A 9,611-nucleotide genomic window follows, 5' to 3' on the forward strand; every position below is an offset into this window, starting at 1 on the left:
TGATGTCATTTTTTTAAATTGTGGGCATTAAAATCAAAATGAAAATTATGAAAAAACTTCAAATGTATATTTGTACAAATAAAACAAAGGATTACAGTAAAATGACAATGTTCATTTTAGGGGGCCATTTTAGGCTCAAACCATATATAGTCCTTTGTGTTAATACAAGGTAAATTCTTTTTATATTCAAATATCTTCTTCAAAATTTCAAGAAATGCAATACTGTAGATTCCTTATTTTATGCAAGAACTTAATTCTGGAATCCTGCCATTGTGTATTAAATTGGGAGAATATAAATTCGCGAAATCTGAACAATTGTCTCAATTTCTTATAATTCTCAATGTTCAGAGAATAGTAGCAAGATTTTAAAATCTGTAAGGGGTGCTTCTCATGATTTTACACAAATATTACCGGTAATTCCTTGCGTTTATTTAGAAATCTACAGTAGTTTAGGAGTGCACAATTGACAGAGTTCAAAGTGTCCCACCTAATGTTCAATTTGATCGAGAATCAATTAAAATATTTATATAGATTCATAATTTTTCATACAATTAATAAAAATCTTTCACAAAAGAAAAGCTCACAATGTGACAGCAAAACGGGGTTTCTTTTATGTGAACAGTATCAAATTCCATTTGTCAACTTTGAATTGATAAACACTAACTATCCAGAGAAATTGGGTACTCTATATGCAATATTAATATGAGAAATAAAATTACTTAGTTCAAAAGCTAGTATTTTTCACAAAAATTATCAAACATTAAAATCAAAGTAATATGCACATCATTTATATATGTACAACTGATCTGCAAAACAACAACTTCCTATCTTGAAAGCTGTAAGAGGAGTCATCCGTACGATAGGGGTACCAGGTATGGCAGCGGCCCGACAGCCATTTTCACCTTTCAATCACTGGATTACTTTGGAAAACCCTGTTTACAAATTCAATAATTTAAAAATAAAAAATATTGCAGTAGCCATCATTTATTTGAGCATGCCTCCGAGTGACTCACAGATTCATGTTTATCATAATTGGTGATAACAAGGTTCACCCATTTCATAAGGATGTACATGACGCACAGAGCAATCTTTCCTGACTTCTCAAAATAAAAAATTATCACTTCCAACGCTCCGGGAGAAATATTAACATGACTATATATATATATATATGCATGCACTTTAAACAAACAGATTTATGTGTGCTCTGTATGGGAACATTCACAAAGGGTATCCTAAAATCAATACATTCATTTCTCCAAGTGTGATATTTAGGCAAAATTAATAGAACTGGGCAAATATAAGACCCTATACTTTTTTTTTTTTAATAAAATACCTGTTGGCTGGAGGTTTTTGGCATATTCATAGGCATACAGAAGCCAGGACTTGCTGGGAAAGGCATAATGAATGACAGCATTGGTTATCTGAAATTCAATTTAAAAATTAAAAACAATGAAATCTTGCCATAAGATCATACAACCACACACACACACACAAGAATGGTGCATTTGAACGAAAAAATATTTGAACATATACTGTGTATGATTTCTATAATCGATATCTGAATAAAAGTTAGATTAATGCTGAGTTGGTGTTTATTACAATTACACACCTTTTTTATTTGGTCTTTAGGAGTGAACTTGAAACCAAACACATGAGTCCTAAAATCCTGCAAAAGAAATAGGATTCATCTCCTCAAAAAATCAATCGCAGAGTTCCAAAAATTTTTAAAATGTAATGCAGTTAGCAAGCTTTGTTTCTATATATTTAAAAAGAAGGATTACTCAATTTGATTTTTTTAAATATATTAAATTGAAAAACTAAGACATTCCTCTTTTTCAAATAGGAATTGTTAATAAGATTAATCAATATGGCAGCAATTGACACAAAGTGGCATTGCCTGAAAAACAATTTTTTTATGGCCTTTGTAATTTTTTTTTTTATCATATTACTGTACACACTACATAACTATATTATATTACACGTACATTACAGTATATTATCAAATTACAGGTATGATTGGTATAATATTCACGGGAATATAATTTTCTCTGATGTAGTATAATCAGTTTCAAGATACAGTCTAGCCTGCCTTAGCGACTCTCTTGTATTAATCCACTCTCTGTCTTATGCGACCATATTTAGACCGCCCAATGTAACTTCCTATATGAAAACTCTGGATTAAGCAGCCCCCTGCCTTACGTGACAGGCGATCATAATTTTTAGTCCCAAAATGTTGTGCAGACTGTTTTAAGCGACTTTAGCCAATTAAAATGACGTCCCAAGCTAAGACACAACTAGATGTCTTTTGTTCTGATAACCAATAAGAATATTATCCCCATTCATATTAAATTAATGGTTATCATGATATCATCATTAACCCAAATACGTAAAGTTTTTCAAGACTCTCTCTATATCTCTAATGACGACTTTTGTTGCACCTAACATGGCGGCCCAATAGTAATTGATATTCCATAAACATGGGTTGTGAAGCTGTTTATCATTACTTAGTATACAAACGTCTTGGCCAAACTCATCTGGGCATGTACATGTCTAAGTTGAATCCACACATCGATATTTATAAAGATGTTGTGTAATTAACACGTGTATAAAGGAAGAAATAGGGAGGGTGCTTAGTCAAATAAACAAACATGGCAGATTACGAATCCTACATCGTACATGTATTTTAAACACAAGTTTAGGGTCAGATTAATAGATGTGAAAACGTGTGTAAAACTATGCATGGTTAAACCTGGTAAACGGAAACATCATTAAGAAAACATCATCGATTGTTATGATGCAGAAATGTAGCTAACATCATTTTACCAGTCATTTATATAACAAAACAATAAAAAAAATACTGCCATAGTCCAATTGTTGGAAACAAAAACATACTGAGTTTATAAATATGTTCCCCTATATTTATTTATTGTACAAAATTCAAATATGATAAATTTTGAATTTCTGTGCAGTCTATCAAAAACTACTTAAAGGTAAAAGATGTATAAATTAACTATTTGGTACTAAGTATTATTGATAACTAGAAGGTAACTAAAAAGATTGTGAAGTTAGACTTGGACTGCGTTATGTGACTCCCTATCTTATGTGACTTTTTTAATTGGTCCCTTGGATGGTCACATAAGACAGTCTAGACATTGTTTTGTGGACAATAGTAAAAAAACAAACAAGAAATGTTGTCCAAGATTTACTTGATGATCATTTTATTTTTGGGATCAGCTCACTGACGAAATGCACAAAAATATTTGCACTGAATATAAATTGAAACCACGATCAGTGCATGCAGAATGATTTCCCAGAGAAAGAGAGATAACTCTAGAACATTACCTTGCAATGAATTTCTAGATACTTCGTCAATGTGGACACAGTGGTATTTGGAAGCAGTTTCTTCCTCTTTCCTCCAGACACAACTAAAACAGGATAAAGCCTATTATTTTCTCCATTGAAGTAATACTTCTTAGTCATGAATATATATCCATAAAATTGCACAGAACATTTCCTGTATAATGTTAGTCAAACAAATCTGAATACTTCCTTAGTCTTTGTCAAATAATTTATACTCTATATAAAAACACAGGTAAAAAAAAAAAACAAGGTATAAAAAGCTTGAAGCTAAATAGAAATCTGGGCCTGTTCAGATGCTTTGTTTGTTGTTACATTAATTACCTTGGTAGATGCTTTCAATGTTCGTGAGTGGAATGTCTCCATCGTCGATCAATTTGTTTCTTTGCCGACGATTTTGCTGCAAAATTGTATTTAAAAGCTTCATGATAAATGGCAATTTGAATGATAATACAAAAACATAGCAATTATACAAGAGATGCTAACTAATTGTGGTTGATTTTGTATGATCCTTGTTTTTCTGTACATATTTCACTGTGTGAGGATAATATAAATTCAAGCATCTTAAGATGTCTCTTTTGTGAGCAAGTAAACCATATCTTTTTACAAAATCATTCACTGATATATTGTGAGATTTTCCATCTTTTAAGAATAAAATTAGCCAATCAATTAATGGTTCATATAATGTGCATTATGAAAATATCTTGTCCATCTCCTTCCCCTTAAAATCCCCCATATCTTTCATTCTAAATCCATCAAACTACTGACCTTATCATCAACTTACCGCATGCTCATTATATCCACCAATCGATCATTACATTCACCTACATATCATTAAATCCACCTATCAATCAATACATCCACCTATCAATCAATACATCCACCTATCAATCAATACATTCACCTATCAATCAATACATTCACCTATCAATCAATACATTCACCTATCAATCAATGCATCCACCTATGAATCATTTCATCCACCTATCAATCAATACATCCACCTATCAATCAATACATCCACCTATCAATCAATACATCCACCTATCAAACAATACATTCACCTATCAATCAATACATCCACCTATGAATCATTTCATCCACCTATGAATCATTTCATCCACCTATCAATCAATACATACAACTATCAATCAATACATTTACCTATCAATCAATACATCTACCTATCAATCAATACACATCTACCTATCAATCAATACATCCACATATCAATCATTACATCCACCTAATGATCATTACATCCACCTAATGATCACTACATCCACCTATCAATCAATACAGCCACCTAACGATCACTACTTCCATCAAATGATCTTCATATCCACCTACTGGTCATTCAATTCATCCACTATTTGGTGATTGACATAGAACTTGTATATACCTTCCTATCGGTCATACCCTCTACCTCATGGTTATTACATTCATTCATCATAGTATCTACTCTTTATTACAACCACCATTGCATCATTACATCTATCTATTAAACATTACATCCACCTATTGGCCATTGAATCCAACTTCAGGTCAGAACATCCAACAATAAATTGGCAGTTTTCTCCAATTACATCCACCTACTTACAGCTGTCTCAGTATTACCTGGTCATAAGATGATCGATCCCCCGTCAGAAATGTGAGCTTGAAGTTGGTAATGAAGAGCTTCCCTGAGATTCCTTGCTTTTTTTCTGTGAATGGAACAAAGCACAGCACGCTGTCTGCCTCTGTAACTGTTTTCTCTCCTGTAACAGTCAAACTATATAAGGAGTGCAATTCTTGCTTGGTTTAAATTCATTATCCTCTTGCGAGGGGATATGGCATCGCTGATTGTGTGTATGAAGGTGTGTTAGAATAAAAGTGTAAAAAGCTTTTGGGGAACATTGAAAGAAGCCCTTAGTCTTTTAAAGGTTTCTTTAACTTTGGTTATTTTTTAAGCAATGTAATATGTCAAACCTATATTCAAAACAGGGAGGGGGTATACAGCATAATAGGGGAGACGCCCCTATTATATTATAAACCCCTATAATTTTCCCAGATTGTGTCAAAATCCTGTGGAGTTAGCAGTAAAAAAAAATAAACAAATGAGTTAACTTAATTCACAACACATTTAGAAAAGTTTTCATTTGCAAGGGGATCAATGCTCCTATTGACAGAGCTCTTGTGTTTGCTTGGAGTGTTCATTCTTTCAATTTTGAAATTAGTTAGTTCCAAGAAAATACAGTGAAATCAATAACAGTAAAACAATGAGTAAAATTTGACTGAACTGTAATGTTATATAACTATTACAATATACCTGACAAATCTTTAAAATTCTACTCACTTGAAAAATGAGGCACAAGTTCAATTAACATACTGGTACATAAAACTATTCATCAGAGTAAGTCACCCATACCTTCATTATACTTCTAAAGCCAAGCACATCCCTTGTCATATTGTGTTTCGACACACTAGTTTTACTATACAATTATTTCATTGTAGTACTCACAGGTGCTTGAGGACAGGACCCCCCTCCCCCCTAACCCTGATTTAACCACCCAAGGTAGTTGACTTTTTTTAAAGAAATTTTCTTAAAGCCCTTTACACAACATATTTGGTTTCAAAAATTTAATAAAATTAACGGAAAAAACCCCATCAACGTAAAACATCCCCCCTCAATGTATATAAAAAGAGGAAAGGTATGCCTCTCTTGTTTGTTTACATTACTACACCTTCGTCATATTTGGGACAATAAAACATGTATTCTCTTTCAATTTCCAAGAAGCAAGGGATGATATTACCGCAGTAAATATATCTTTTCCTCATTCCTCATTATGCTTTTAAAATGAACGTATGTTCTTCTGTAAACCTACTATATCATGTCAAACGAGTTTTTTTTTAAGACAAGCTAGGTAACTCAGACAGAAGTTAACATCTTTCTGGGACATAATGTACACTCATGAAAGATAATATCCGAGGAGGGGGGATGGAGGGGGGAGGGGGGGGGGGGGGGGTCCTGTCCTCAAACACCTGTGGAAGTACTCTGTGTTTACTGCCATAAATCTTTGAATTTCTGCTGTAAATCTGAAAGCACAGAATGAACTTACCTGGTAAAAGATGAGGATTCAGATCATTTTGGAAGAAGGAGGAGGCTCGCTTCTTTATCTCCTCCTGGTAAAATATAAACAGAGAAAAACACATCAGTGACATACTAATCCTCTAAATAGACTAATCAATTAAATATTGGTATTTGCATACTATATGTACATGTAAGTAGAAAAAGTCAATATTAATATCCATATTTAGGGGGATCCTCCACATCTTTCGAAAAAGTCTCTCAAACTTCAACAAAATGCCGTCTTCTTTAATTAAAGATCTGATATTCTAGCATGTGTACAAAAGGAAACTTTAGGGGAATAATCACTTTCAAAAATTTATTGGCCCTGCAGTATTCCAACTCGGGATCTGCATGCCTAACATTATGTCCAGTGAGCTATGTACACTGTGAAATTCATCAACACAAACTTCACAAGGCATTTCAATCTTGCTGTTGTAATATGTAATATCATTAAATTATAGGTCACAAGGTCTGAATGACCAGCTTATCCAATGGCAATCCAACAAACTTGTGACGAATGGGAAGAATAGAACTGCTACAGAGAAGTTTTGGGGTTAGGGCGTTAGGCTATGAAAAGGGAGAGATACTTTACAAAAATGGTTAACAACCAATACTTATTTTAAATACCGTAAGTAGAATTAATTAACATCTAATAAAAAATAATAATGTAGAAAATGAATAAGAATGAATCAAGATTTTTAAGAAGCTTAAAAATGTTAGTGATATATTTTAAAACAAGTGACAAAATTGCTAATACTTGCTCTGTAATTATACTGGATTTTTAAGAGATAATTGACTCATCGCGTTGCATTAAAATATGGTAGCATATGACATATGTACACATGATCATAAATATCAGTATACTGCAGTGCAAATTTCCTGTTAACGGGACTATAATCATTATAACATATAATCTGCATGTTAAAAAAAATCTAGCTTTATTAAGGGTACTTGTGCAGATGATGGAAAATGTTAAATCTTCGACATATGCAATTTTTAATGTACAGCTTTTATAATGTTGTACATTTCTTGCAGTATTACGTTTGTTAGTTTTCCTAATTGCAACAAATGCAAATTAGATTATCTAAATATATATAAGCTTTCCAAATTTTCTCATTTCTTATTACGTAAATGCTCTACCTATAAACGTGCAAAAATTTAATTTTTCAGAGTATAGCTTATAAAATGACATGTACATGCAAAATATTTACCTTAGAAACTTCCTAATAAATCATAAAGTTGACATGTAGATGTAACAATTAAGTCCAAACCTGACCAATTAATTTGGATAGCATTGTACAATCCAAACTTGGTTACATACATGTAGGTCAATTAAGGATTTCTTCATTATTCCGAATTTTTTCTACACATTGAAAATGCATCATATGGCATGAATTCTAATCAATGTTTGCAGCATTAGAGGATCATGGGCAGCTAGCTGGGGGGGGGGGGGGGGGGGGGGGGTGGATATTATCAAAATACTTACCACTTTTCCCACACAAAACTGATAAAAAAACACAATGGTCGATCTTACATCATCATATGACATCATACAACTTTTAGTTATTTTCATGTCCAGTGGAAGAACAATGGATAAAAGTAGTGACACCATACGATGAGACATTATCTCTGAATGATTTTTTGAATCATTATTTTGATTTAATTTTTCTTTTTTAGTCTAATCAATTGAATCAGTGTAAAATATATTTGGGTATATATATTAAGTGGAGTGAAGGATTTTTTGATACCCCTAACAGGTCAATACTACCGGTATTTATCAGAGTATAATACATGTACATATAAACATATACATGTTAAACTTTGTTTATATGCACACATCTTTTACACAACAATATATGCAGTTGAATTCCCTTTAATTTGAATATTGTGCAATTTGATCTAATCTTTATTGCGTACATAAATTGTACATTCCTATATTATGTTTCACTTTTACAGTTTAATTGTCACTTAATACCATAAATACCTGGTTTGAACAAGAGACTAGTCATTATACACATGATATACCCATTGCGTTCTGTCATGTGTATAACATGTGTTGAGTATATACCGCAACCTATAAATTCTCAGCGCATTCCTACTGGTGAATATATCCCTCTCTTTTCCCCCAAAAAGGAAGTCTACAATCTTTGGATTTTTCTTTTCTCTCACTAGTCTTAGTTGCCCCAAAATTTTTAACTACTAATTTTAACATTATCACCCTTTACACACAAATACATAATTTTTTGGAAATCTTATACTGAAAGGGAGCAGAAAAAAAGCCAAGATCCCTTGCACATAGTTGAATTAAAAAATTTCAACAATTCTACACGTACTTCCACATTTAGTTATAAAACCAAGTAATTATTGATTTCTCTAGCCATTACCAATGTCTATAATTTTCTAAAGAAAAAAACTTTTCTGAAATAATCAATAAATTACAGTAGAAATAAAACAGCCAACTTAACTATCCGTAACTGCTTTCATGTTCAAAACTTACGTCATTTTTCATCTTCATCTGGATTGTCAACATAGGACTTGAATGTCTGAAACATAGAGTAGAACTGAATAAATGTATATTAAGTTAATGCATATTTCAATAAACTCTTTGCCTAGCACATATGTATATATCTATTTAGTTGGTGGTGATCAAGGAAGTCACTTAATCCAACAATCTAACTTTTCCTGTTTCTACAATACAGTTGAAACATGTAATGATTTCAATCTATTTATAAGTAACATTTAATCTATCTGCCATTTATGGTCACTGAAGACAAGGGCTTATTAATTTCTGTCATTAAGATTACTAACTGCATGTGCATGCAAGCACAGTCAACGATGTTTAAATGTTTTTCATAAATGTTATCACCAACTATTTTAATAAACACAGAAAACAAAACACTAGGACAAACTGAAATCTATGAATACTGAGCATGTCTTCTTCGTTTACCCAGCACTTCTTTCTTTCCCCCCCCCCCCCCCCATCCTCTCCAGCACCCCCATTGACCCTGCCTGACCCCTCAATCCATGATCTCACTCTCCTACCTTCATACGAACATCAACATTATAACTGCTATTCCTTGAAAACAGAGACCTCCTAAAGGATGCCATGTTGTCAACATTGTCTACAAGCTTCACTGTATAGGAT

The 9,611-nt window shown here is 32.6% G+C and overlaps 1 protein-coding gene across 5 annotated transcripts in view; it reads right to left on the reverse strand.

Annotated features, from left to right (window-relative positions):
* The window catches only part of LOC105333560 (myotubularin-related protein 10), a 31,078-nt gene that overhangs the window by 12,445 nt on the left and 9,022 nt on the right, over nucleotides 1-9,611 (reverse strand). For 3 of the 5 annotated variants that reach the window (XM_066086939.1, XM_066086935.1, XM_066086936.1), the window contains 7 exons: nucleotides 7,953-7,970; nucleotides 6,456-6,519; nucleotides 4,975-5,114; nucleotides 3,682-3,757; nucleotides 3,343-3,425; nucleotides 1,610-1,666; nucleotides 1,334-1,421 (listed from right to left, as the gene is read on the reverse strand). In XM_066086939.1, coding sequence (XP_065943011.1) covers nucleotides 1,334-1,421; nucleotides 1,610-1,666; nucleotides 3,343-3,425; nucleotides 3,682-3,757; nucleotides 4,975-5,114; nucleotides 6,456-6,519; nucleotides 7,953-7,970 — 526 coding nt within the window. The remainder of the gene's footprint in view (nucleotides 1-1,333; nucleotides 1,422-1,609; nucleotides 1,667-3,342; nucleotides 3,426-3,681; nucleotides 3,758-4,974; nucleotides 5,115-6,455; nucleotides 6,520-7,952; nucleotides 7,971-9,611) is intronic. The other 2 variants (XM_066086937.1, XM_066086938.1) reach the window with 1 other exon arrangement.

Source organism: Magallana gigas, chromosome 6, assembly GCF_963853765.1.
Source record: "Magallana gigas chromosome 6, xbMagGiga1.1, whole genome shotgun sequence".
NCBI classification, from domain to species: Eukaryota; Metazoa; Mollusca; class Bivalvia; order Ostreida; family Ostreidae; genus Magallana; species Magallana gigas.